The following is a 27,273-nucleotide window of genomic DNA, read 5'->3' as shown; positions in this document are numbered from 1 at the left end:
TACCGGTCTTAACCACTGAGCCACTCCACCTGACATACTAAACTAAGACATTTTATGACCTTTTGTACGACATACTAAACTATGTCATTTTGGACAACATACTAAACTATGACATTTTTCTCAAATTTTGGACGACATACTAAACTATGACATTTTTGTTAAATTTTTGACGACACACTAAACTATGACATTTTGGTGACTTTTTGGACGACATACTAGTGACATTTTGGTGACTTTTTGGACAACATACTAAACTATGAAATTTTGGTGACTTTTTGGACGACATACTAAACTATGACAGTTTGGTGACTTTTTGGACGACATACTATACTATGACATTTTTGTCAAATTTTGGACGATATACTATATACTATGACATTTTTGACAAATTTTGGATGACATAAACTATGACATTTTGGTGACTTTTTGGACGACATACTACACTATGACATTTTTGTCAAATTTTGGACAACATACTAAACTATGACATTTTGTTGACTTTTTGGACGACATACTATACTATGACATTTTTGTCAAATTTTGGACGACATACTAAACTATGACATTTTGCTGACTTTTTGGACAACATACTAAACTATGAAATTTTTGTCAAATTTTGGACAACATACTATATACTATGAAATTTTGGTGACTTTTTGGACGACATACTAAACTATGAAATTTGGGGACTTTTTAGACGACGTACTAAACTATGACATTTTTGTCAAATTTTGGACGACACACTAAACTATGACATTTTGGTGACTTTTTGGATGACATACCGAACTATGACATTTTCGAGACTTTTTGGACAACATAATAAACTATGACATTTTGGACGACATACTAAATTATGACTTTTTGGACAACATATTAAACTATGACATTTTGTTGACTTTTTGGACAACATATTAAACTATGACATTTTGGACGACATACTAAACTAGAAAATTCCGCTGTGAAATTTCAAGCGTGCCTGGTGTTCTTGTTGCTGATGTCATCGGGTGGAGGACTTGTGCTGGTAAAGGAGTAACATTTGGATGGATTGAGCCTTTAAAACTTGAAGTATTTAGACAAAGTGTTATTTTGGTAAGTAATAAGTAAGTCAAGGTATTTTGGTTGAATCCACCATTAAAACTTGGAGTTTTCTTACACCTGTTTCTAATACCTGCATTATAAAATCAGCAATTGATCCATTTAAAGGTTAAACCACGTCTCTACATTAAAGTATGACGACACTGTGAGGCTCCAAACTGGGCTGGGTTGTGATAATTTTTTGGACCATTTACCATTCATGTGTATGTGGAAATTATTCGCAGTTTTTTGTGTTTTTTGTCGCCATGGTTGATCAAAACTGTGGGAGGAGTTTCACGCCAAACTTTTAGGAGGAAGAATAACAGTTCAATACAGAGTGACTCACAAGCCCCTCCCTAATTCCCCCCCCCCAAGCACCTGTGCCTAACTGTCCAAAACCTCAGAGAAAAAGAGAAAACTGCATGTTTTAAAGTTGTCATATTTCATGAACGGTTGATGATCATGCTATTTAAATACAGATTTCTTTGCACAGCACATCTGTGAATGAGCACACACACACACATCTCCATCTTTGTTTCATGGCCTTTAATTTTGTTTCATTTTCAGTTTGGGCATCTGCCATGGTGGATAACATGACTTGTTGCAACATGATACTGAGGTGAAACAATGGTTAAAGATCGTCCCAGCATAGAAACTGTTCTGCAGTTAACTTTATCAGATATTACTTGAGCTGTGTACGGGCTGAATGATTGTCACACTGTGAGTTTAGCTGCAGCAGAGGTGAGCAGGGCTGTCACTGAATGTCCTCCACTTGGGTGTCAACCGTGGAGGAGACAATCTTTCCATCGATGATCTCCTCCACAATGGTCTTCACTCTCCTCTCGATATGGGGTTTATGCTCTGTGGAGGGGAAGGACAAAGACCATGACGACAACACAACAACAAAGTGTTGTTACAAAGCTGGTGATAACAATGACTGGAGAAGGATCCTTACCCTCCACCTCCACCTCCACAACCTTGCTGATAACCACAGCCCTATGGGGAAGAGTGATAATCGTTTAAAACACATGCTCCAGCCGTGGACTCACAACCTCTTAAAACAAACACTTGAGCTCACTTTCTCTCGTAGTGCTCTCCCTCCAGCAGTCTCCTGTACTCTGCAATCTCCATTTCCAGCCTCATCTTGATGTCCAGAAGCAGGTTGTACTCAGATCTCTGCTGCTCGAGCGAGACCCGCAGCTGCTGCAGCTCCACCTCCAACGTGTTGATGGTCACCTGCAGCTGGTTGAGCTGAATGCTGTAGCGACTGTTCACTTCCTTCACATTCTGCTGCAGACACTGCATCTGCAGGGCGTACAGTGAAGAGGGCGAGGAGCGATGAGTTTAATCAGGAATAAAAAGGAGAGAATTTTCTGCCTGAAAAGAAATCGTCTGCAGATGTGAGCATATTAAGCCACTTCTCTTTGATAGATAGATAGATAGATAGATAGATAGATAGATAGATACTTTATTCATCTCACAGAGAAATTCACATCCTTGATCCTTGGTTAAGGTCACAAAGTCAAGGCTTTAATGTAAAAGTGACAGATTTTGGCATCAACAACTTACCTGAGGAGATATGGCTTGCACAATTTTTGTAGTATTAAAGTATTATTTTGTTCCTTTAATTCTCTCCTTATCATTATAATTATTAGTAGTAGTAGCAGTTGTACCTCTGTGATGATGCTTTCCCGATTTATTTCCAAACTCTGGTAGGTTCTCTTCAGCTCTGAAAGCTGTGTGTTATGTGAGTCCACCTCTGTCGTGACTGTCGTGATTTGTATCTGAAGACCGTCCATCTTTACACACACACAGAGACAGAGACATTAAGAGTTAATCAGCTTGACGTTGGCTTTTCACACTGTTATTATTATTATTATTGTTGTGGAAAGGTTCAGGCTCTCCTATTTCACCTTCAGCTGGAACCATTTCTCCATGTCCTGCTTGTTCTTGATGGCCAGAGCTTCGTACTGCTCCCTGAGCTCCTGCAGCACCCGTGTCATGTCAACAGACTCTGTACTGTCCACCTCCACATTGACACAACCGCTCTGCTGGGCCCTCAGCAGACGCAGCTCCTGCACAACACAGAAAAGGCACGTTTAAGTTTTTTTTTAGCGAGGAACAGTTTTGGAGAAAGAGTTACACAAACACTATTCCTGTGTTATTCTCAACACTGACGTGGACACACTGTGTTGTTAAAAACTGTGCAGTGTTTACATCTGTCTCTGATGTGTCTCAGGACACAGAAGCAAAAGGGCAACCTGGTGAGAGGGGGCGGAACTATACGCACATGGGGGTTCACACTTAAAGTTAAACTCCTTGTGCTGCACAATTGTTAACCCTTAGTGCTCACGTGGCACAGATCTGTGCCGCAGGTGCACCCTTGGTAATTTGCAGTGGGAATAATATCCTAGGGGTGTGTGTTTATAGGTCACATCTTCTTATTAATTTTTTTTTTAAGTGGGAGTAGCGATAAGTGTGCAGAAAATAGACCGTTCTTCTATTTTCATTCATAAGAATAAGCCAAGCAAACTTTGAAATGTGACGTATTTCACATATTTCATAAATTCAATCCGATTAATCCGATTAATTCAAAATGTGAGGACATTTTGCTCAGGTGTGTTTATATAGTTGGTGAAACTGAAATGGAAACACATCGGTTAGGTTGTGCTGACAAAAGACACTCTATACTGCACATTCTTACAGCCTCTGTTTATACGTTTTAACATAGCAATAAAAAAAAAAAGCAGCCTCAATGCTCTGCGTTCTCAGGGTTAACCAGAATAGTGTCTGCAACCAACAGCAGATGGCGCCGTTGCACTTGACTCGTACAGCGTTCAAAGCGCAGCTGTGACAGCACAGGTACATTTCCCTCTCACCTCCTGGTGGTTGGTCTTGATGAAGGCCAGTTCCTCCTTCATCCCTTCGATCTGCATCTCCAGGTCGCTGGAGTTGAGGGTTAGACTGTCCCGGACGCCACGGAGACGAGTCACATCAGCCTCCACCATTGAGCGCATGTTCATCTCCATCTCATATCTACACAGGGAAGTTGGGTATTGTTGATTGTTTAGCCTCATCATGGACTATATATAAGTCTGTACAGTTTACATCCAACTGAGAGTTATATATTATTCAGATGAAGAACTTGTTTGGAGAGTGTAAAACAGATTTTACTGTAAAATAACATAATGGAATTGAACCTACTTAATTTTAAAGTCGTCAGTGGCCAGCCGAGCGTTGTCAATCTGGAGAAGGATACTTTGATTTTCTGAATGTCTCCTTGCGATCTTAAAGAAGAGAAGATAACAGGAAGTTATGTAATGTTGTTTCAAAAGTGCACAACAAATAAACGATTTGGCCACTTGTTACTTATGGAAGTCAGTTTATATTATCGTCCACTCGAGGTCTGAACAGTCCACGCATTAAAATAAAAACAGTTAAGTTCCGGAATAGGCTGAACGTTCCAAAAACAAATGCATTCATTACGCTCGTGTTTAGAATTAATTATAATTCCTCCTCAGTGATTTAATGTCAACAGCACTTCTGTCCACTTTCTCTAATGAGCAGCAAAGAACAAAAACCCCTTCAGGTCAATACACTCCATTCAAACTTCAAATCCTTCTTGTATTTTCCTAATTGGAATATATTATAATTGCTTTTTCCACATTTTAAAAGTGGAAGTTTTAATAAAACACACTCTTCATTCAAGTTGCAGGACGTTTGCAAAGAGTGGGATTTCCATCCCTCCCGTGTGCATGATGTGTAGAGTGTGGGTCCTACCTTGGCCTGGAGCTCAGTGATGGTGGCAAAGAAGCCAGTGTAGTCTCTGGCGATGAAGGTTCTCTTCTCATAGTACTCTCTGATCTGCAGCTCCAGCCTCTTGTTGGCTGCCTCCAGAGAGCGAACCTGCACACACGACCACAGGCTGGTGTCACCGACTGACAGACTCAAAGTCAAACTGGCTTTTCATTAAAACTCTTTTTCGTTCTATCTCAAAGGTTCAGGGCGGCACACAGAAAACACGTCCATTCATATTCTAAAGCACCACTTGCTGTCGTCACCGTACACTTATGAATGTGTTTACTTTCCTTTAATAAAGTCATTCCTGCAGTGGCTTCTATAGTCTGACCTTGGCAATGTTACCACACATTTGGGAACATCATCATATCAGGACTTGAGAAACTCTCTTGAGGAGCTTTTATGAGTCAGTGGCAGCAGCATCTCCACTGCTGACAGGAGGAAACTGGACAAGCTATGATAAAGAAGGCCAGGACACTGTGACCTCAGTCTGCTGCACCCTCAGTGTGTGAAGGAGGGCTATCACAGGTCTTTCCTCCCTGCTGCAGTCAGACTGTGAGAAGACCACACCCACACCAAACTGTCCTTTATCTTGTTTCCATATTGTTTTTCTTGCACATATTTTCTTCTATTTTCTACCTTGTAACACAGCAAATTTCCGTTCTTGTGGGACGAATAAAAGCATCTTTTCTTAATTTAGATCACATCGATAAACATTTGTCATAGTTTTCTGAGAAGAAAATGTCTCTAGTATGAAACTAATCATTTGCAGCCACACTTATTACTTATCACTTCCATTCCAAGTTGAAGTGAAGTGAAGTGTGTGTGGGTGTGTGTGTGCGTGACATAAAGATTGAAAAGCTACTTCAGGAGCAGTGATGCGTTTCGTTATGCCAACCGTCAGCCTAGAGAACTAGACAAAGAGTTTTGAAAATGTGAATCAGCAAGTGAAAAAAAATTATGTCTGTAGAATGTATTAACTTGGAATAAGAATAAGGAATAAGGACATTCTGACCTTGTGGGCAGATCTGTGCTATCATCTACCATCATCTGTCCGATGATTCACTTGATGTTTTTTTTTTTTAATGGGAGTAGTGATAGTTGTGCAGAAGTCCCAAAATAGATAAATTTTTCAAACTTTGAAATGAGACATATCCGATTTTTTTGATTTATTTTTAATGTGAGTACTTTTTGCTCAGGTGCTCTATGTTCTAAGGGTAAAGTTATGGTTGGAATAAAGAGCTGTAAATGCATTAAGTCTATACTTAATTTGCCCTTTTTGAACATTTTTAATTCATTTATTGTTTTTAATTGAACATATCATTTTCTTCTCGCGACCCATGTATCATCAACTCACCGTTAAACCTGTGTAATAACGGCATACATTAGACATTTCAGGTGTGATCTCTGTAAATAATCATGATGATGATGTTGTTTACCTTCTCCAGGTAGGAGGCCAGGCGGTCGTTGAGGTTCTGCATGGTCAACTTCTCGTTGGTGATCACCGCGGCCTCGCCGTACGTGGCCATTGACCCGGAGCCATAGACGGACCCGGACCCGGAGCCATAGCTGGACATCATGGAGTAGGCCTGGGAGACGCGGGTCCCGGAGCCTCCCGCGCCACCGTACACGCTGGGCGCGCGCCCCCGCAGCTGCCCGCCGGTGGAGATGCGGACCTGTCCGCCTCCGACCATCTGCATCCCTCCCCCGCTTATGCTGAGAGAGCTGCTGGCGCTGGAGATGCTGCGGGCGCTGCTGCGGGATTGGCCGAACATGATGAGAGGATGATGATGATGATGAGAGGATGTGGAGCACGTGCAGGTGGAAGCTGATGCTGAAGAGCTGGAGAGACTCAAGAGCAGTGGCCTGTAACCGTGAGAAGCTCCGTGTTTTATAGCACAGTGAGGGCGTCGCGTCCCGTGTCCCAACTATGTGTGGTACGCAGGTAATGTGTTTCCCCTTCCAAACAAAACAGGTGTGGATCAGCATTAGTTACGCTCTGTGGATATCAGGTATCTCGTTGAGCAGCATGACACTGCTTAACAAGATGATGAAGATAATTGTTTTTTTTGTGTGTGCGTGTGTGTGCAGGTTGTTTTTTTTTTTGCTACAGGTGCTACAGTGTACAAAAAAAAGCGTTACAGATTAAAATCTTGTACGACTTTACAGGTGTAGCCTATTTATTCTTTCAATAAAGACTCGCACATTGACACACAGAGTTTAAAAAACGACTTTCAAAAGGAAACACACGCTCAACAAAAAATATAAACGCTTTAGTTTCTGCTCAAACTCATGACTGAGACCATTAACCATTAACTCCTCAGAATTTTTTTTTAAAAAAAAGGTTTCTGCCTTATTATACTTGACACTACTGTTGCATCTCCTGGTCTCTCTCGTCTATTTCTTGTTCTTTCTCCCCCCCACCCCCTCCTCTCCTCTATCCCCCAGATGTCATTACACCACAACCAGTGGAGGCAGATGGCCACACATCTTTGCATCTGGTTCTGTCAGAGATTTATTCTTGTTAAAAGGTATATATATATATATATATATATATATATATATATATATACATATATATATATATAGATAGATATAGATAAAAAATAATAATAATTGAATTGAATTATATGAAGTGTCTTGACATGCAAGTTGTGATTTGTGATATTATATAAATGATTTTTAAATGTTTCAGAGGACTTTTTTTTAAATGTATTGATAAAAAGTAGCGATTCAATTATCAAACGTGCAATCAGTCAGATATGTTACATCAGTGTTTCTCAAACTTTTTTTTTTAAATCAAGAACCACCTGAGAAAATATTGAGCTCTCAAAGTGACACCATTATCACCAACGTTAAAAATACAGTGGAGCAAAGTCGGCTACAGATTTTTCACAGGAGGCAGATTTAGTCCCAATAAGATGATTTGCCCTCTCATCATCATCCTCTTCCTCACATAATCTTAATCTAATGTCTCTATACCAGTGTGTGTGCAGTATATTATACTTATTATACAGAGGCTATAAGAATGCAGCATATTCTATATGTACAATAAAGATTATCTTATATCCTTTGGTTTTTTTTAGCAACCTATAGGCAATCTGATGACATGATTTTTGTTTCCATTTTCACCAACGATATAAACACACCTGAGCTAAAATTACTCACTTTTTTTAAAAAATCGTCACAAAGTTGAGAAGGTGAGTGAGAAGGTGACCATGCAGAACCTCAACGGCCGCCTGGCCTCCTACCTGGAGAAGGTAAACATTAACATGATGATTATTTACAGTTCACTTGATAGAAGAAGAATTTTAGATTGAAAAAATAATAATAAAAAAAGAAAAAAGATAAAATAGGTTGAAATAACTTTTCTGTGTTTTCAGTCACACTCCAGCCTGTTTGCTGTGTCTTATTTTCACTTCATGTGTCTATGTGACATAAAACAAATAACTTCCTGTGTGCAGCAAGAGATTGTCGCAGCTCAACGGTGAAATCCAATCGAAATCCAAGTGAGAAATTTTGTATGGAGTCGTATGGAGCTGATAGACAGAATCGGCAATCATGTGAACATAATGTAAACGCTTGTTTATATTTAAAAGTAAAAGCACCACAGATATAATGACAATCAAATCTAATGAACAAGTAATTATGGTTTTATGGAATGTTACTCAACCACTAACATTTTTTCTGTAGGTCAATAAACTCATCATCTCACTCATCACAAGTCCATTATTATTATTATTGTTATCTTTATAACGCCCTCCTTTTTTTTGTCAAATAGCTGAGAAGTCAAGATGCAGTGATGAGCGTCTGTCAAAATGTGGGGTATGTGTGTGAGTGAGTGTGAACTGTCGATAGCGTGGCGTCTGGGACCTGTATCAGATTGCACACCCATCATTGCATTGATGGGTGTGTGTCTCATCAGTCTTGAGGAAGTAGAAAATGTCAGATCTGGAGATCTGCGGCTTTGCTCGCACTGCAGCTTTATTAGATCTGAATGAAATCCGTGCACACGGTGTCATTCAAAACATTTCAACCACCTGCGGAGAGGCGTCTCCACAGGTGCACGCTTACTGTGCTGCAGGGCTGCTCATATCAAGCCACATTGTCTGCTCTCTATTGTGCTGCTGTCACTCCAGCTCTTTTTTTTATCATTATTAACAATAATAATAATAATAATAATAATAACAAAAACAATCATAACCTTCACTGATAGGAACAGCTAATGCTTTAACTGACTCGCATTTGAAGAACACTTCCTCATGTTTTTTTTTTACTGCTTTACATAAGTCTCACATCATATATCATATGGAAAACACGACACACGATGGCTGGGCCTCTTGCAGAAAATCAATGAATTCTATAAACACTTCCAATGTTGACAAAGCTCTGTTGTATGGACTAAAAGCTGCAGCGTGTGGGTTGTCGAGGAAATCCAGGGCACAGCCACAATAATAATCACATCTTTATCAACAAATATGACTAAAGGAAATGTGTAAAGTGTTCTTTGGTTCGTGCAATCGACCAGCCAGTGGATGGTGGGCAACAACAAGACAAGGATATAATTTAAAGGAGTCCTTTATTATTCCTATAAACATCTAAAAAGCTAATTGAGTCCAGGGGAAATTAATTAAAAAGTACTAGGATGGAATGGCTGAAGGTGTGGGTTCCGTGTGGCCTGGTGAGGGGCTGAGCTTCCCTGTCACCAGGCTGGATCCGCTGGTCGACTGGTGCACTGGCTCGGTGTGGCTGTACTATCACTGCTGGCACTGTATGGCTGCAAGGCGCTGCTGCTCAGCCGTTGCAGTTGCTTCCAGTCTGACCAACCGTCCCAAGACACTCCAGCCCACGTCACACACCACACTGTCACAGAGAAGAGCAGAGGGAGACTCAACACAAGATAAAACATTCAAATTACAGTTTCTTAGGTTGAGAAACCTCAGAGCACATGCACACAGGTACCTGTCACAGAGAAGAGCAGAGGGAGACTCAAAAAGAGTGTGTGGAGGGGTAGTTAAACTAGCTGAAATCATGCCCAGGACACCTGTTTTAGATTAGCCCATCACCATGAAATCACTGCACACACACACACACTCTGTAAAGTCACACCCACAAAAGTGTCACACAAAATGCATTAATCTATTACTGATACAGGTCTATCCTGTTACAAATGAGTTCAAGAAATGGAAAACCATTAATTTGCCTGTCTCGTTATAAGAATAGTCACAAGTGATGCTTTGAATTCGGAGATCTGATAAACCAGAGACACAACAGAAAAGCCTGTCTGAGCTCCTGTTGCCTAACACACACACACACACATTCTTGTACAGTATCCTTAATGAGTACACTAATAAACAATGCATTCCCTAATCCCACTCTAATTAAATCAGTAGAAAACATATAAACATATAGAGAGCCACAAAAATCCATTATTTCTGCAATTTAAAATTGCATGAATTAGTATTTTTCCATATTATGTTTCAATCTCAAAACAAAACAAAACAAAACAAAAACCTTACCAAGCAACATCCAGAAAATATACAGTTTTCTTTACAAATGTCCAGAGATAAATGTGTTTTTTCGATCATCAGACAGTGGATCTGAGACCCACGTCTCATTCCCACAACAACAGAGGACGTCAGTCAGTCAGTCATCATCTTCCACTTTATCCTCCACCAGTGGGTCGCGGGGGTGCTGCTTTCCTTTAAACTTTTGTAAAACAGGAAAGTGAGTGGCTGTGTTGGACTTTATTTTGTGTATATTATTGTCATTTTGTTTTATATACGAATGTAAATCGATCACTTAGAACAGGAAATAAAACTATTCTTCTCTCTGCTCCTTTTCATACAAGACAATATTGTGTTTATGTTAGAAGTTGTTTTGTTTATTTGTGAATTAAATTAAATGAATAGACTAAAACTAAACTAAAAGAAAACTTAGACTAACCCTAGCCCAAAAACCAAGTCTTAACCCATAAAAAGCCCTAATGCAGTAGTTGTGAGGACCAGCCAAAATGTGTCCTCACAGCTTATTACAAACAAACACACACACTCAGAAGTCAGTGGCAGCATGTTTACAACATGCTTGGTGTTGGTTGAGAGAGGCTCTAAAAGAGTATTGGACTCCTAGAGTAAATACATTGATCTGTTTTATTGTCTCTGCAGGACAAGAATGGGCCTTTTCCAGGTGACTGAAAAGTACAATAATGGGTCCATGTATGTTCTGTAGTGGTCCATCATTTCCTGTACGCACATCCTGCCGGTGCATCCGTCTCCCGATCAATCAGTGAACACAGTTACCACTCGGTGTTTTGAGGCTGTATCCATCACAAACCAAACTTTAGTTTAGAGTATAAAAAGGGTGGATCCGCTCACCAGAAGCACCAGAGGCACCACTTTTCTTTTCTTGGACTTCCTCTCCTCTCCTCTCCTCATCTTCACAGGTAACAATTGTCATTGTATTTATTTCTAAATAGTAAGTAGCAGCTACTCGAATGTGATCTTTGTGTTCACAGACATGTCAGGGAAGGTTCTTGTGATGTTTGCACTGCTGGCTGCACTGGCTGTGTCTGGTGCAGACTCTGCGCCTGCAGAGTCTCAGGAGAGCAGCACACTACACCAGCTTCTGGCCCACAAGGAGAAGACGAGGGACTGGTCTCGCAGACAGGATCTGGCACCTCAGACTCACTCTGCACGGATGCAGAGACGGGCACACCTATCTGAGGACGAACGAGAGATCATGACCAAGCAAATAATGCAAGCCATTTCAGGTATGCTGTGGGTTTGGGTGTGCACGGGTATTTGTGATTGTGGCTTCTGAAGAAAAATGAGTGTGCGTGTGTGTGAGAGTAAAAGTCATATACTGCATGTGCACTGAGCTGTGTGTGTGTGTGTGTGGTTCATGTAGGACTGGTTTGTTCACAGAGATGATAAATACAGAGTGCTTGCCAGATCGTGATTACCAGGGCTGGGTGGACTTCGGACGCCGAGACGCAGAATGAGACACAACAAAACAAGCGTGGACCTCACACTGGTTTATGTTCAGCTTTTATGGAAATGCTTGCACTGTCCCTGCAACTTTTTAAATAAATTATTTGGCACAATTGTGTTGTTTTATCTGATGATTCTACCATTGGGGGGAAAAAAAGAAAAGAAAAACTGTACTGGTTGAAAATGCAAGGTTTTTTTTATTCACAGGTGGTTGAATTTACACACGCACTGGTTTATACTGTACAGCTGTGATACTAGCAGACACTACAGCACACACAGCAATGCAGAGAAAACAGATGATTAACACAAACTATCTTAACCCGTGTTTGTGATTTCTTCCCTTTTAAATCCACACTATGCTACACTTTTATCCTGCCAGTGATCGAAGAGACATGCTGATTAAATAATAACGACCTCTCTTTTTACGGATTTGCCAACGAAACCGTAAAAGAAAACACTTCAAACGTTTCATTTCATTTATATCCCAACAGAAACCTGCTTTGTACAAGCACAATTGTATTTCAGTCAGTTCACATATTGCTTCCAAAACGCGGGGATTGTTTTATTGCTGAGGTTTGACTCAGAGTAATAATAATAATAATAATAGTGTCAGCAGTCCTGAGGTGACAGTGTTTACAGTGAAAACAGGTGACGGCCTGTGGGGCAAAAATGTCAACGTGAAGAGCATTTTCTAGCTCAGTCAGTGCGTTCTCATCTGCAGGTTGGAGCAGATGGCATTGCAGTGCTTCATCATTTTTTATATCTGAAAATCGGATAATATACACAACAAGCTTTTCTCATTATAGCAGCTAATAAACAGGAAGACCAAAGTGTAATTCATTTAGTGCATCTGAAAGATCTTCAGTGTGACGGCATTGGCTTGGTTCGTGGTTTAACTGGCTGAAGATTATTATTATTATTATTATATTATATAGTAGCAGACTTGATTTCCTTACTTTGGAAAGTAAAAAAACCAAAACAAAACACAAACGAGTGAAGGTAAAATGACATTCACAAATAGTATAAAAAGGTTGCCCCTCACCCCCCCCCCCCCCCCCCCCCCCCCCCGCCATGATGTTGCGTAAAAAGAAATGTGTTCATCAGACAAACTGGTGATCGAGGTGATTGTCCTGAGATGAAGATGTAACACACACACACACACACACACACACACACACACACACCCACCCACACACACACATGCACTCGCTCACTCACACATGCAACCGTTTATTATCCACTGTACAGGACGTCATAGAAAAGAACAGAACTATACACTACTGACAACTCAAAGGTATGGCTCCAGCACATTCAGTTTTCAAGACACCAGCGCTGTGTCACATGGCTCCATGCAAAGTCACTGTGCAAACCGTCCCCTCAGAACCTTCAGACGACGACTCTCTCCTCATTTCTCCTGGCCCGTCTTGCTGCCCGCCATCCCCCAGGCCGCCACTCTGTGCAAGCCGAGGTTCTGAAGCTTCCCCACGAGGTTCAAGCTAAAAACGTGACTTCCCGCATCCTTGTCCGGTGACGAGCCTCCGCGTTTATGTTTCGCTGTGAATGCAGATGTGGCGCTGCGGTTGTCGTGCTGCCGCTGGTCATGGCGGTGGTGATAATGATGGTGGTGATGGTGGGGATAAGGAGCGGCTGAGATGCCATGCTCTTGCAGCAGCTGCACGAGCCCCGGTGATGATGAAGTGGTTATGTTTGTAGCAGCACCTCCCAGGCCCAAGTGCTCCTGCTGCTGCTGCTGCTGCTGCTGCTGCTCGGCTGGAGAAGAAGTGCTCAAGCATTCAGAGTTCCCACAAGACGGCAGGCCGAAAGAGTGAAGGCTGCACAGAAAAAAACACATACATATATATATATATAAAACTATAAATACAAGCATAAAACATGATGTATAAGAAAACAAAGATGTTTTTTGTTGTTGCTGTGCAAACATGAAAATGCATTCATTAAAAAGAGTTTAGGTTAATTTTTGTGGTTAGTCAATGTCGTAAAAGGAACATGATGTTAGTGTTAGTCGCTTCAGTTTGATCAGATTAAAAACCTGTTAGAGACATTAAAACGTGGTCAAACAAGTACGAGCAGGTGAGACACAGTTATACAACTTTATGTCAGGTGTTAGTACAAAGTGAAGGGCATAATAATATTAAACACAAGCAAAGGACATTCATTTCCCACAAAGTATGGATTTGACCACAGACACGTTTTTCTTAAGCAGGGAAAACCTTCAACTGTTAAAGCTGCAGGGCGTAACTTTGAGTTCTTTGTGAACAGAAATCGTGTAGCGTTGCTGAAAATATACAAAAATCATTTGATAACAGGCTCTGTCCTGCAAAACTATCAGACCTGACTGAGAGTTTGTGGGAACGTTTATCCTCTCAAAATGTTGAATGATCAGGGTTTTGTGAGTTCACTTGTGTGGCAACTTGTCCTGGATGCTTCTCTGTATCTTACTCCAAACAGTTTGCAGTTATAGCACAATGTTGCTGTCTCGACATAAAACAAATCACTTCCTTTGTGCGGCAGGGAAATGCCACGGGGCAACATGGGATCTAAACACTGCTTTGACGCGTGGAGCTGATTCAGCATCGTGTGAACTTGTTTGGCAACGGTTTGACATTTGTTTCTATTTAAATGTTACGCACTACAGTTTTAACGCACTCTGTTGTTGATATTCAAGACTCATTCATCAAGCATCAACCCCTGACTCTTACTTTGCCCCGAACGCTCCTTCTAGAGCTGGAGAAAGAGCCTCGACAGACGTTTTCTGCCACTGTGAGGATAAATAGCAAAAGTTGATAAAGAGATGAATAAAGCAGCAGAATGAAGAAAGAGAGGGGATCTGGAATGTCCATGTTTGTTTCATGAAAGTGGTACTGCAAAAAAAAAAACGTCTCATTGTTTAGATTTTACTGTACATTATGAAACCCAGAATGAGCTCAAATCAAGATTTATGGAGACCACCCAGTCACGGCTGTGAAATGAAGACACTAAAGGCATTGGTATACTTCCGCACACATGCGGCATGTGCCAAAGTGCACGTCGTATACCCGTGCATCAGGGTCCTTTAATATCTCACTTCACCATCGGGTGGCAGTACAAGTCTGGACGCAGTGAATAGGAAGCATTCCTACCAAAGAAGAAGAGAACAATGCTACAGCTTCCTCGGCCTACCAGGGCCTTAAGGGTGCATTCACACTAGCCCTTCTTAATCGAACCCTAGTTCGTTTGCTCGGAAAGTTCGATTGTTTGGGGGAGGGGCGAATGTGCAACCAAACTCTGATGCGCAACCAAAGAAGCGAACTCTGGTCTGCCTAAAAATGTAGGTCTCGGTTCGCTTCAAGTGAAGGAAGCGGACTACAATGCAGGGCATTGTGGGTGAACACAACCAGAAGATATGCATGTGTACTGTAGAACGATAGCTCAGCCCATTGTTGCAGCGTACATGTGTCGTATGTTTGATGCAGCTCCATGTTTTGCTCTTATGTGAATGAAACAGATGTTGTCCTGTATTTACACACAGATGAGTGAGTTTTCTTGTTTTATTGTTGTCTTGTCTTCTCCTTCAGTAACTCTTGATGCAGCGCCACCTCAGGCGAGGAGGGGAATACGTTATTCAAACAGTTTGGTCCGTTTCACTAAAGTGCGAAAGTGTGAAAACAAACTCCAATTGCACCGTCTCTAGTGGGCTATCAGGTGTGAAAACGACCTAAGACAAGTTAAGACAAGTGAGTTTTCTTACCCAGTAGAGAAGGAGGGGATGAGAAGGGAGGGTTGGAGGACTTGGCAGGTGGTAATGGTATGTGTGGGAGAAGTCTGAGGGAGGTTGGGACCGGGTGGAGCGACTGCGAGTTAGTGGAGGGAGAGAGCAACACAGACAATGAATGAAGCAATTTAGGAGCAAATAAGGACGGAAACTAAATTAGCACAATGCAATGAATGATGCACACACAAGTACTGTTATCATGAAAAATGAGATGTTTTGCAGCAATGAAAGAGGTCGTGGAAATGAGTCCTACCCATGCCATGTGCTCTAGAGAAGTGCGGCAGGTCCGGTTCATCCTCCTCCAGGTCGTTCAGACTGTAGACGTGCTGTATGTCCACCTCGAGCTCCCTGAAGTCTTTAGTCAGGACGCCAGGACGAGGGTGAAGGATTCCTCCCAGGTTTGGTTTAGCCAGCTGCTGCCACTGATGTAGAGTCACTGAGCCTGAAAGTCACAAGGGAGCGGCTGCGGTCAAAGAATGTTGTTATAAAACAAAGACGTTACAAGAGAATCAACTATGATGCAACCTAACTGTTTTTACCTTAGTGCCAAATGAGTTAAGCTGTTAACACAGTTCTTGATTGTTTTGTCTTGTAGTGTAATTCTGAGATCATGTCATGATCTTACTAAGTGCCTGAGATGTATGTATGCTGTGATTTGTGATTTGAAGTCTTGTTTAGATTTCTACTCAGATATTTTACCAACTGAAATATTACCTTCCAAAGGTTTGACGATCTGCAGGCGGTCTGGCAGGTAAGACCGGGATCCTCCTGAGGATCCACAGGACTGCCGCGAGCTGCCGTTGGAGTAGTTGGTGCCTGTTGATGCTGCCGGGCTGGAGACCAGGCTGTTTGGTGTCAGGAAGCCACTGGAGCCCTCGCCCTCCTCACAATTTGCTGCCAGGGCACGGAGTTTGCGCTCGCGCTCCACTTCAAAGAACGGCCGCTCAGAGGAGTGGTTCTGTTGACGGACAGACAGGCTGCACAGAGCAGCTTCAAGGTCCTGGCCTCCTGGTGTGCCGGGCTGACCCAGACGCTTTGGCCCAACAGTGCTACAGGAAGAGAACGTAAGAACTCCTTGAATTTAAGCAAACTTTACAAAAACGTAAAGTTCCATATGCAAAGACGCAGATACCTGTTGTCCTCCTTCTGTGTGTGACTGGAGCTGGGCTTCTCCTCCAGGGTAAAGCTGGCATTATCAGAGCCGTAGTAGCTGGTCCTCGGGGTGCTGTTAGAACTGGAGCGAGCAGACACCGGACTGGAGCCTGGGAGTCCAGGCGAGTGGCACCGAGACCGCAGCCTCCCGGCCTTGTTTACCACCTTCACCGTTTCAAACACGCGCCACGGGTGGTTCCTGTCGGGAGAAGCACATATGTATGTATGTATGTGGTCATTAAAACCTCAGAATTTATTCAAGTCAGTCATGAATCATCAGTACAACTTAATCGTTACTTTAAATAAGTTTATTGTTTTGTTTTGTTTTGTTTTTTCACAAAAGTGCAGCAAAAATACAACGGCCTACAAAGGACATATACATCAGAGAATGTAAATAACAGAATAAGAAAGATTAAAGTATTGCACCTGCCCTAAAACACAAACAAATAAAGAATACATTAAAATATAGGCAAAACCTGACAACTACTACTTTATAGTAATTGTTTTCTGGTGTTATTTGTTGTTAGCATGGTTGTTACACAACCGCGTAACCTTGTCTTGACTGGGTCTTAAAAAAAAGTGTTTACACGCAATGTGACAGAAAGAAAAACAAAGAAAATGTCAAGTGGTTTTGAACGTTGATTGAGTGGAGCTTGGTGTAGAAACAACTGTGCCCTAAAACATAATGGTAAATACACAGGTGGAGTCAACATCATACTTGCACTATTATTGATAACTATCCACCTTTCCAGAGAACAGATTTGATTTATGCCAACAATGTGTCAAGAAGAAATAAATTGTTCTGGTACAAGAGACAATCAACACACAGCCTCCAACCATGAAGACACAAACGTGCAACACACTCACTTGTATTCTGACGGAGTCGGAGAGTCCAGGCCTTTACGGAAAGTGCCTTCTATCTCAGCTGCCAGTGAGTCCATGGGGAGGACAGAGGCCAGGGCAGTGTATCTCTGCACCATGCTGTTGGGCAGACTTTTGTTCCGCAGGTTTTTAATGTCCTCTCGGGCCTCGAATAGCATGTCCTCACACTGCGAGTACTTGTCCCGCAGGTCCTTCAGCTGGAGACAGGGGGAGATGAAACAAAAAAAATTGTAGCACTCACACATACACATACTGTACACATACAGGTAGTCTTTATTAGTAATAAATATGTTAAGCACTGTATATAGAAGCTTGATTTTTGATTTATTCTATTTTTCATTGAGAGTTTGTTTTCTATTTTGGCTTGATTATATTTTTATCTCGTATACAATTTTGTACATACTTTGGTATAAATATGTACAAAATGTAAATATTAGTTATATAGAAAGGTTGTGACTAATTAACATTAGGGAAACGTTCTGGGAACCTTTAGAGAACGTTCTCTAAAGGTTGTATCAAGGTTGTAGAAAAGTTCAGAGAACCAAATGTGCAACGAAAAACTAACGTTGGGGAACGTTAGGAAAAACATTAGGAAAACTTTCCATATCAACCACAGGAGAACCTTCAGGGAACGTTCCCTCAACCAAAAGGTTACGTTCCCAGAACGTTCTGGGAACCAAAAATGGTGAGCTGGGGAGATACGGATGTAGAGAAAAGGTTTATGGGAAACCAAACAGTGTTGATCTGAAGCCTAACAACAATCCAACCACAGAGAGAGGAAAACACGACTGAGCATTGGACAGTAAGAATCTTACCTCTGATTTAAGCGTTGCTTGACTCTCACGGGAGGAATTCAGCTGCTGGTTCAGCTCCTCGTTTTCATGGGTGAGCTGAAAAAAAATGAATACAGTTACAGTTTTGCAACAATTTCACATTTGGTCGATACTTAAATCTGTTGGATTCAAGCCGTACACACTATCCTGTTTAAGCCTAACAGCTCCATATAACTCTCTCCCTCTGTTTCTCAGAATAATGACCATGTCACACAGCAGCTACACACAGGAAGTTATTGGTTTTACGTCAAGAAAGACAACGACAACAGCAAACAATGCACAAGTGAGACGGCTGCAAACTGGTCAGAGCATGACTGAAAACACAAAGAAGGCCCCATGAAAAGTTTCAGGCGTGAATTCTGCTGCTCAAAAAAGCTGATAATTCAGCAGTTTGATGGGATTTACACCTTTTTTCAGATGGATGCAGCATATAAATAATGAGAATAAGAATATACTACCCATAAATGTATTTGTATCATTGAACAGTCTCTTGAAAATATAAATTAGTTGGTTTTCATAACCTAAAAATAAGCCTTTTAAACGCACTTATGGCCTTGCTTTAGTCCAGTTTGTTACCATTTGCAGATGCCATCAATTCTTACACACTGGACATTTAGCTGCTCCTTATGTGCATGTTCACAAATAGAGAAAATGTGAGTTTTGACGTGTGTTTATCGCTCACTCCTATGCAGCGGGCTTGCAGGTCCACTATCTGAGCGAGCAGCAAGCTGATCTCCTCCTGCTGTCGCACGCAGTCCTCCACTTTACGGGCGAGCTCCTCTGACAGGTCGACCACCTGCCTGTTGACGGATGCTGAAACACACACGAGTCACAAAATAAATCCACCCGAACCCAGAGTTACTAGTTACTCTGTTTTAAACTCATTTCAGTGACACTTACAGAGCTCTTCCACACACACCATCATCAGCTCCTGCTCTTGCTCCTCATAGTTGGTCGTCTCTGTTGTGAGCTCATTCGCCTGTAATGATAATGTCAAAATTTACATATATTGAAAGATATAAGAGTTAAGATATTGATTATGGGCCTTTATAATTTATAACAATCATGATGTTTTGTTTTTCATGTCAACCCTTAGTGGTCACACAGCACGGATCTGTTCCACCTCTTCCAGTAATGACATAATAAGGTCAAGAAATTTGTTTTTAGTATTTGTGAACACACACACAGCATTTCTGGTATTTTCCAACCAGTTTTTACATACATGGGCGACTTGATTTTGTAGGATACATGTATATTTGAAGGTGGCTTTTTATCTTTTTTTGTATGAGTAACATTTCCTTCCATTCTCTTTTATGTGAGAAGTTTGTGATGTAGTATACCTCTATTCTCAGTTTGTGGTTCTCCTCCTCCAGGCCCTTCAGTTTCTGGTGCAGGAAGTCATAGTGGACGAAGTTGCTGAGTGAATTGCACGATTCATTCCTTTTTATCCTGTAAGATGAAAAAAAAAAAAAAAAAAAAACATGCATTAGACAACCAACCTGTTTACTCCTTGAGAAAACACAGTATACAGAGTATAACTGCAATACTCAGCCCCTATTATCAGTATCACTACAAATTGTATAGTCTTCTGCAAATATGACAGCTCAGTCAGGAACACTCACATTATAATTACGCCGCTGTTTGTTCTTAGGGGAAAGTAAGTGGAGTCTTTAGTCGTATAATGACTGAAAATGAAGGACGCAGCATCTAAATTAAGACCTATGAATTTAACCTGCTATTTAACCTCACTTTATTTATTTCCCTCTTTATTTATATGACCTTTTTACTTAATTTTATGATTTTATGATTCTTTAGTCCGCTTCAAAATGCTATCTAAAATAATGCAAAAAAAAAGTCTATACCCAGACTTTCACAAGGCTAAATATTACCAGTGGACCTTTCTGAACATCTGTGAATGTAAATGCACTCACAGTGAGGGGGACGCCGCGTTCTCGATCTCTTCGGTGCTCGCGTAGAACTGAAGGAGGTCGTCTCGCATCGAGAGCTCATGACGCAGTTGTGCTATCTGGAACAAAAATCATGACTACATGAGCTCTGCAGACCTGTGTGTGTGTGTGTGTGTGTGTGTGTGTGTGTATTGTGAAGTTCGTTTATAAACCTCCTCCTTTGCAATTTCAAGATGTTCGTCCAGCATTTCATTGCGCGCCGCCAGCTCTTGGTTTTGCTTCAGGAGAGACTGACCGATCCGTGCCGCTAACTCTAGATCGCGCTCTTTCTGCAAAGTAAAACAAAGTATCACTTTTATTAACTCAAATATATGCATGTACATATACATATAACTGAGAATTTTACACGATACTAGTTTCAGTGAGAAAAGCAGTTGCTATCGTGTGTCTTTTAACCAAATCTAATGGACAGACGGACACAAACAGTGAGGCGGAGACGTTTAATCCTCTTTAATCCTCATCTGTACATCTGCTGAGTGTCTCTCTTACCTCCTCCAGCAGGTGGGTGACTGCTTTAATGTCATGATACGTCTTGGTGACCTGGCCCACTCTGTCCGCGCACAGCACTAAGGGAGAGAGGCAGGGAGGGAGGGAGGGGGAGAGAGAGGGATTGAATGAATGGAGGAGTTGGGCGATAATTATCTTTCACTTTTTGACTTTTTCTGTTCCGTTAAAGCACTAAAACGGCTTAAAGACCTCCCTTTGAAATAAAAGGCAATATAGTTTCTTTGTTTTATATTCACGGTGATCATTCCTGTTTCTGATCATTTTCCAGAATTAACTTGTTTTCTATTTCCTGTTGCATTTCTGGGTGAATTTGGAAGTTAACAGATTAGGGTTCACAAGTATTAAAAAGAGGATTATTATTATTATTATTATTATTATTATAATTATTATCATTAACTGATAACATAATCAGGTAAACAAGTGAAAGAAGTGAGGCTGCTCTCCAACACACGCCCTCATCCAGAATTATTATTCAATATTAACCCGTTAATGAAAAATCATGAAGTCATGCTGAATGCATGAATGAGTGTGCGGAGTCAAGCAGACCACAACATCTCCACATACTGATCCTCTTAAGTGTGTTAACTTGTTTAGCCAAGATAAGACAGTAATAAAGGCCTCTTCTCCTGAAGCTCCGGGGTAAAGACTGCCAGATTTAAACTCACTCAGTGTTCACACCAGCAGGACGTGGCCAGCTTAGAGGGGACAAAGGTGACCGTCAAAGGTGACCGTCAAACTTTGTTTACATCCTGGGAAGTGGCTTGTTTACGTGTTCAGTTCACACAAATCTTGCACTGACAAACTCTTAAAAGTGATCATCGTCTGACTAATCATAAATCAAAATTGCAATTTAAGACAACACAATTGGTCAATCACAAAGGCTGCAATTGAATTCTACCATTTTTGATGGTTCTTTTTTCTCTGCAAATTATAAAATGTAGAATTAATAGGATAGAGTCATAAATATTTTGAGGTTGTGGTGTCATGGTGGTGCCACTATATTTTAAATATGCTAATACTGAATAATATATTGAATTATATCACAAATCAAATTGCAAATCAAATCATTTAGCCATTTAGTTTATTTATCCAGATTTTATCAGGACAACTGTAAGTGATTTTTCACTTTATAAACCGTATATTATATTATATTATATCATATTATATTATATTATATTAAATTATATTAACCTTTAGAAGACAGAGCATTTAGGCGGCTTTTTTCCATTGCTATGTTAAAACGTATAATATGGAAAAAAGGATGTAAGATGCTCCACAACCTATAAGCAATCTGTTGAAACTAATATAATAACAGACCTGAGGGAAAAAAGTTCTCAAAATATGGACATTTGGCTCTTTTTTATGAACAAAAATAAAAGAAAAACTGTCTATTTTGTGATTTCTGCACCATTATCACTGTGATCCATAAACACACACCACCAGGATGTCCATATAAGGAGTTGTGTTGCTTATTCCCATGGCAATTTACCAAGGGTGCACCTGCGGCACTGATTTGTGCCGCGTGAGCACTGAGGGTTAAGTGGCCTCTCTGATTTTTCATGGAGCTATGAATGCCATTACTGTAGACATCTCTCATCCAAAACCAGCTGTGTAATCTCACTTCAGAAGAAAACAAAGGTGAGGTGTACTGTGTAGTTGCCATACAGTAAAGTAATTAGATTGAGGTAGTGGAATGTGGTCTGGAATCTATCAGTGTGTTATCAGGCTAGTGGAAAGAAACTAACCTTGGGTTGAACTACTGCACTGTAACTATAGCTGGGCCATGAATTATACAATATGAATACAGTCTATAGCTCTCTGAGGTGGTTTATAGAAGGTAGAAATCAGATTTTCATACTCTGAAATCTCACTGTTCTTTAACAGACTCTGCTTCCTGGATGTAGGTCGCTCTATCTGAGTCAGATCGGAAAAAGTATGCTGTGCAAATATTTACTGTGCAACCTTAACTAGTGATGGTGTGATATGATTGAAAGTTGTTCAACAGCAAAATAAAGGTCATTTCTGCTATTTCAAAGGTCAAAAATAAGCCTTAAGACTCAGCATTAAATTCATTGAGTTCATATCACTGACAAATACATGATGCATGACAGAAGTCTCAATCATCAAGACTGTTGATGTGTCTATTCATCCTACTAGTCAAAGTGATGGTATAACAGTTTAAATGACATGTGTTAGTATAGAAACTCTGGTGGTTAATTTGAGTAATGGGTTTAAAATACCTTTTAGCCTGGATTATACATACACACTGCTCAAAAACACTTAATCATCAGTCTTATATAATCTAATTATTTTCTGTATCAGTAAAGATTGCTGAAATACTTCATTCATCATGTCCTAATGTCCTTAAAGCAAGCAACACTTGTGCTAAAATTAAAGTCAGCAGCAGGACAGTTGAAAGGATTGTGGTAGTGTCCTGCTGTGACTGAGCAGTGATCTACAGTCTCTACTGTCCAGGTCCAGTTGTGTCTCAAATCAGTCTGTTACTGGACGTAAAACCACTGTTTATTATTTACCAAGGGGTGGTTTGTGTGTGTGTGTCAACTTCATTTGAAATATTTCCTTGTTTGTTGTGGTTCAGTGATCTGAGAGTAAACAAGCACCTGATGTGTTCATTCACCGATTCTCATGAGCTGCTCATGACCGCCACATTATAGTGAACGAAATAATTAAAATAAAAAAAGAATTGTGAACTGAAATAAATATAAAAACAAGAGTAGCAAAAAAATGTTTTATTATTATTTATGTTGTTATACTCATGTGTGTCTTTAGTCTGTCCTAATAAACTTTTAAAATGGCATCTTTCGTTGGGTTTTTATGATGCAAAACTTATTTATGACCTTTGTGAATCTCGAAACCTGGCAAATACTCCATATTACAAAAAAACTAAACTAAAACTAAGCATTTACAAAAAAATAAAAACTAGCAAATCCGCTCTGAAAGCAAAAAGTCTAAACTAAATAAAAATGATTTTAAACAATGATTAAAACTATTTCAACCTTGGCACGCATCAAACTACAAGAAGCTCTTTGCCAGCGTGAGGTCTTAGGGTTTGTACTGAGCTAAATAGAGCGAGGGTAACACTGTTCCTAAGGATGAAGCCACTTGTGACGTTTGTTTGTTACACGGTGAGGGATCAGACGGACATGGATGAGCTCCAAGTATCGCAGTCACATTGATCTGCTGATCTCTTTTATTCTAAAGAGGTACAGCTGACCAGATTAACGGGGAGAGGAAGTTTGTCTTACCGTTTGTTTTACAGTAAACCTGTCAGACGTCATAGAGAATTCACGTAGTATCTATGATGCATTATAACTCACTATGCAGACAAGTATAACTCATTATGATGCATCTCTAATAAGGCTGCAACTAACAATTATTTTCACAATCAATATCCAGAATAAGTGAGTAGTTGTTTGGTCCACAAAAATGTCAGAAAATGTTGAGAAAAGGTTAATAGGGGTTTCCCAAATCTCAAATGTGTTGTTTTGTAAGTTGTTTTAATGATTTCTTTATAATATGAAGCATTTAAAACACAGGAAAATAGTTCAACGCTCATTTGTTGATCATTGTCATTTAGTAGATTATTGCAGCCCTAATTTATAGTGCTGTAGAATCATAGTAAATATATGCACATGACAACATATTTTAAGTATATTAATAACTCTTGATAGACATTGGCTTATAGTGCAGTGAAAAAAAAAAAAAAAAGAGTACTGTGTGGATGCATCATCATAATGAATTATAATTAAGTACATAAGTGTGTTATAATGCACCCCACAGTCCCCCTGAACTTATTCATGCAGTGGAAACTTTTTGTCCCTCTTTTCTTGATGGGTGCCCGGGTGCGTATGGCGCAGTATTTTGTGTTTGTCAGCCACATGCCCATTTAGACAAAGAACGAACACCCCCATTTAGAGGAGAATTCAAGGAGAATATGAGCTCACACTCACACACACACACACACACACACACACGCCACTCAGTCAAAATGCCTTTATAACAACAGCGTACTTCATTAAAAGCACACAAATGCAGCAAAAAAAGGTTGTCTGTGGATGTGTTGGACAAAATGTTCCGTACTGTACCATCAGCAAAGCCTGAGATGACACGAGAGAAAGTAGGGCAGCAGCACAGTGTTTGTCCTTGTCAATCACACATCGTAAAGTCTCATTTAACATGGTTTCATTTATTAGGGCTGCAGCAATTAGTTGATTATTCCGTTATTACTCTTTTACTAATTGCTCCATACAACAAAGAAATCTGAATAATTTTGGTTTGTGCATAAAACAAGGCATTTCGAGGTTGGGGAAACACCAAAATAAATTTTATGGACAATACAACAAATTGATTTATCAACAAAAATAATTTATTTATGAAAGTCACCGTTAGTTGCGGGCCGCATTTCATATACTTGTTAATTAAATGAACACTTAATAGAACATGTGAATCATGCCAATAGGTAAATGTGTAATTCATTTATCAACATTCAAATACCTTTTTTTCCTATAATCAAGACCTTGACCTCCACATATTCATAACCACAGCAGTGCAAGAAAAAACGCAGACCCACAGATCTGCCAGTGACAAGTGAAATAAACGTAGAGCGGGTTTGATTATGCTGCTGCGGCAGGTAGTCTCCTTCTCTCTGTCCCTCTGTCCCTCTCTCTCTCACTCACACACATGCTTAGTGACCTTCACCACAGTGAGGAAAAACTCTGTCTCTAAACACCTAGATACCAACAAACACTCTGTTTAAGAGGACTCATCATTTGCGGGATGAGCCGTCAGTGACACCCTGCACCTGCAGAGCATCCACTGCATTATTGACAATTAAACAACTTGAATAACAAAAGAGCTCAACTCGCCGCCTCCTCTCACCTTGTGTCACTTCCCTGCAAAGGCCGTCCCTGTTGTTGTTATTATTGTTGTTGTTGTTATTATTGTTATTGCCATGAAGGCATTTCTTCTCGTCCTCTGCTGGATCATCCCCAAAGCTGAAGGTGCTCTTCTCTTCTTCCTCCTCCTCGGATGCAGAGGAGCTCCACACCTCCATGGTGACTGGAGAAAAGCTGCACCCTTCTGCCTCTGAGTCCATCAGTTTAAAAGAATCACTCGTTCCCCCTTTGGATTCTACTGTGTGTTGTCTGCGCTGTGACAAACCAGCTCTGCCTCTGCCATCATTCTGCTGCTGCGTGTGTGTGTGTATATGACAACAGTATCCAGCAGCCTACGTGAGGGGGCGTCACCACCTATGTGTGTGTGTATGTGTGCAAGGGTGTGTAAGGGAATCTGCTTGGTGTTAATATATAATCCCTCAGACTGTAAGGGCCATCTGTCGTCACGCCTGCCTCCGTTCACCTGGCCACGTTGGACTACCGGGTAAGGAAAGAGGGGAGGAAGAGGAGGAGGGGGGAGGATGGGGAGAACAATCTCAACCGTGGGCGACAAACGCCAACACTGACTGCACAGACTATCTGAGCAAAAAGATGATCATTTATACACAAATATATCATTTTAAATAAGGCAAGATAAGAAACCTAGTGCATTTTAAAAGGATGCTGCACAGACACGACCCACCCGTGTGGAGTGAGGGAGATGGTAGGTTCCACCAGAGCCAATCAGCTGCGCTGGTTCCAGACGTACGTAAGAGCAGACAGAGAGGGGGGCTCTGCAGAATACTGCTGCAGACACAGACACTTCTACTGAACAGGGGTCTGATGGAGGCTGCATAATGACTGGGAGTGTGACTGGGGATAATTAACACGAGAAAAGACTATAATTAAGATTATAATTGTGTCTTTTCTGCCTTGTGCCACATCAGGGTTTCGAGTCCATCCATTCAAAGATGTTTCTCCCACTTTTCTCCCTCTCTTACTTTTTACTGAGCCTTTCTCTTACATTTTCAAATCGCATTTTTATCTCTTATAATTTGAATGTCTATTTTAATTTTTACGGTCATTTTCATGTCTTGCTTCCGTGTATTTCTGTGCCTGTTTTAAGGCACTTATTTGTTGCCCAGTGTGTGAACAGTGCTGTACAAATAAACTTGCCTTGCCTTAGAGTGCATTAAAATCATGATTATTTTAGAAGATTAAGCTCAATTATAGGGGATTTGATGTCATTTCTTAACGAGAAGTTTTAACTTGCTGTTAATTTTTGCAGACACTGGCAGCATCTTTGAAGCACTGAATCTATATAAATGTGCTCATGTATACAATTACAATAAAGGAATGTATTACTGACAGCTGGACTGTGTCTCTGCAAGGATCCTCTGCAAG

At 40.7% G+C, this 27,273-nt stretch overlaps 3 protein-coding genes across 4 annotated transcripts; 1 reads left to right on the top strand and 2 right to left on the bottom strand.

Annotated features, from left to right (window-relative positions):
* Nucleotides 1–1,603: 1,603 nt before the first annotated feature.
* LOC131466353 (keratin, type I cytoskeletal 19-like) lies at nt 1,604–6,746 on the bottom strand. Its single transcript, XM_058639536.1, has 9 exons — nt 6,312–6,746; nt 4,855–4,980; nt 4,279–4,361; nt 3,954–4,110; nt 2,988–3,149; nt 2,748–2,873; nt 2,153–2,379; nt 2,030–2,070; nt 1,604–1,935 (listed from the first exon to the last, which is right to left on the bottom strand). The coding sequence occupies exons 1-9, from the start codon at nt 6,645–6,647 to the stop codon at nt 1,829–1,831; spliced, it is 1,365 nt and encodes a 454-aa protein (XP_058495519.1). The 5' UTR covers nt 6,648–6,746; the 3' UTR covers nt 1,604–1,828.
* A 4,439-nt stretch (nt 6,747–11,185) lies between these two features.
* Nucleotides 11,186–11,960, top strand: LOC131467398 (gastrin/cholecystokinin-like peptide). Its single transcript, XM_058641283.1, has 3 exons — nt 11,186–11,314; nt 11,387–11,641; nt 11,796–11,960. Exons 2-3 carry the CDS (start codon nt 11,389–11,391, stop codon nt 11,870–11,872), a joined length of 330 nt encoding a protein of 109 aa, XP_058497266.1. The 5' UTR covers nt 11,186–11,314; nt 11,387–11,388; the 3' UTR covers nt 11,873–11,960.
* A 955-nt stretch (nt 11,961–12,915) lies between these two features.
* Nucleotides 12,916–26,327, bottom strand: hap1 (huntingtin associated protein 1). Of its 2 annotated transcripts, XM_058640559.1 has the most exons (15): nt 25,874–26,323; nt 20,957–21,033; nt 20,620–20,736; nt 20,432–20,526; nt 19,841–19,949; nt 19,401–19,479; nt 19,183–19,313; nt 18,483–18,557; nt 17,653–17,864; nt 16,766–16,984; nt 16,348–16,682; nt 15,887–16,075; nt 15,610–15,712; nt 14,582–14,640; nt 13,565–13,693 (listed from the first exon to the last, which is right to left on the bottom strand). In XM_058640559.1, exons 1-14 carry the CDS (start codon nt 26,088–26,090, stop codon nt 14,601–14,603), a joined length of 1,998 nt encoding a protein of 665 aa, XP_058496542.1. In that variant the 5' UTR covers nt 26,091–26,323; the 3' UTR covers nt 13,565–13,693; nt 14,582–14,600. The 2 variants fall into 2 exon arrangements, with proteins under 2 accessions (XP_058496541.1, XP_058496542.1); XM_058640558.1 differs by lacking the exon at nt 14,582–14,640 and having other exon boundaries at nt 12,916–13,693; nt 25,874–26,327.
* Between the last annotated feature and the right edge of the window lie 946 nt (nt 26,328–27,273).

The sequence above is a fragment of the Solea solea genome, chromosome 10 (genome assembly GCF_958295425.1).
Source record: "Solea solea chromosome 10, fSolSol10.1, whole genome shotgun sequence".
Lineage (NCBI taxonomy): Eukaryota > Metazoa > Chordata > Actinopteri > Pleuronectiformes > Soleidae > Solea > Solea solea.
Note: the sequence above shows the minus strand (reverse complement) of the source record. Positions and strands in the feature narration are given on the sequence as shown.

What these genes read in the sequence shown, in the direction of transcription:
- LOC131466353 (XM_058639536.1), bottom strand. Translation starts at nt 6,647, where the DNA reads ATGTTCGGCCAATCCCGCAGCAGCGCCCGCAGCATCTCCAGCGCCAGC. An exon ending in TCAAGACCAACCACCAGGAG is followed by an intron (nt 3,150 to 3,953) that starts GTGAGAGGGAAA and finishes TGTGTTGTGCAG; the next exon opens with GAGCTGCGTCTGCTGAGGGC. An exon ending in GGAGAGCACTACGAGAGAAA is followed by an intron (nt 2,071 to 2,152) that starts GTGAGCTCAAGT and finishes TCTTCCCCATAG; the next exon opens with GGCTGTGGTTATCAGCAAGG.
- LOC131467398 (XM_058641283.1), top strand. Translation starts at nt 11,389, where the DNA reads ATGTCAGGGAAGGTTCTTGTGATGTTTGCACTGCTGGCTGCACTGGCT. An exon ending in AATAATGCAAGCCATTTCAG is followed by an intron (nt 11,642 to 11,795) that starts GTATGCTGTGGG and finishes GTTTGTTCACAG; the next exon opens with AGATGATAAATACAGAGTGC.
- hap1 (XM_058640558.1), bottom strand. Translation starts at nt 26,090, where the DNA reads ATGGACTCAGAGGCAGAAGGGTGCAGCTTTTCTCCAGTCACCATGGAG. An exon ending in GGTGTGTGTGGAAGAGCTCT is followed by an intron (nt 19,314 to 19,400) that starts GTAAGTGTCACT and finishes TGTGTGTTTCAG; the next exon opens with CATCCGTCAACAGGCAGGTG. An exon ending in ACACAGAAGGAGGACAACAG is followed by an intron (nt 16,683 to 16,765) that starts GTATCTGCGTCT and finishes CTCTTCCTGTAG; the next exon opens with CACTGTTGGGCCAAAGCGTC.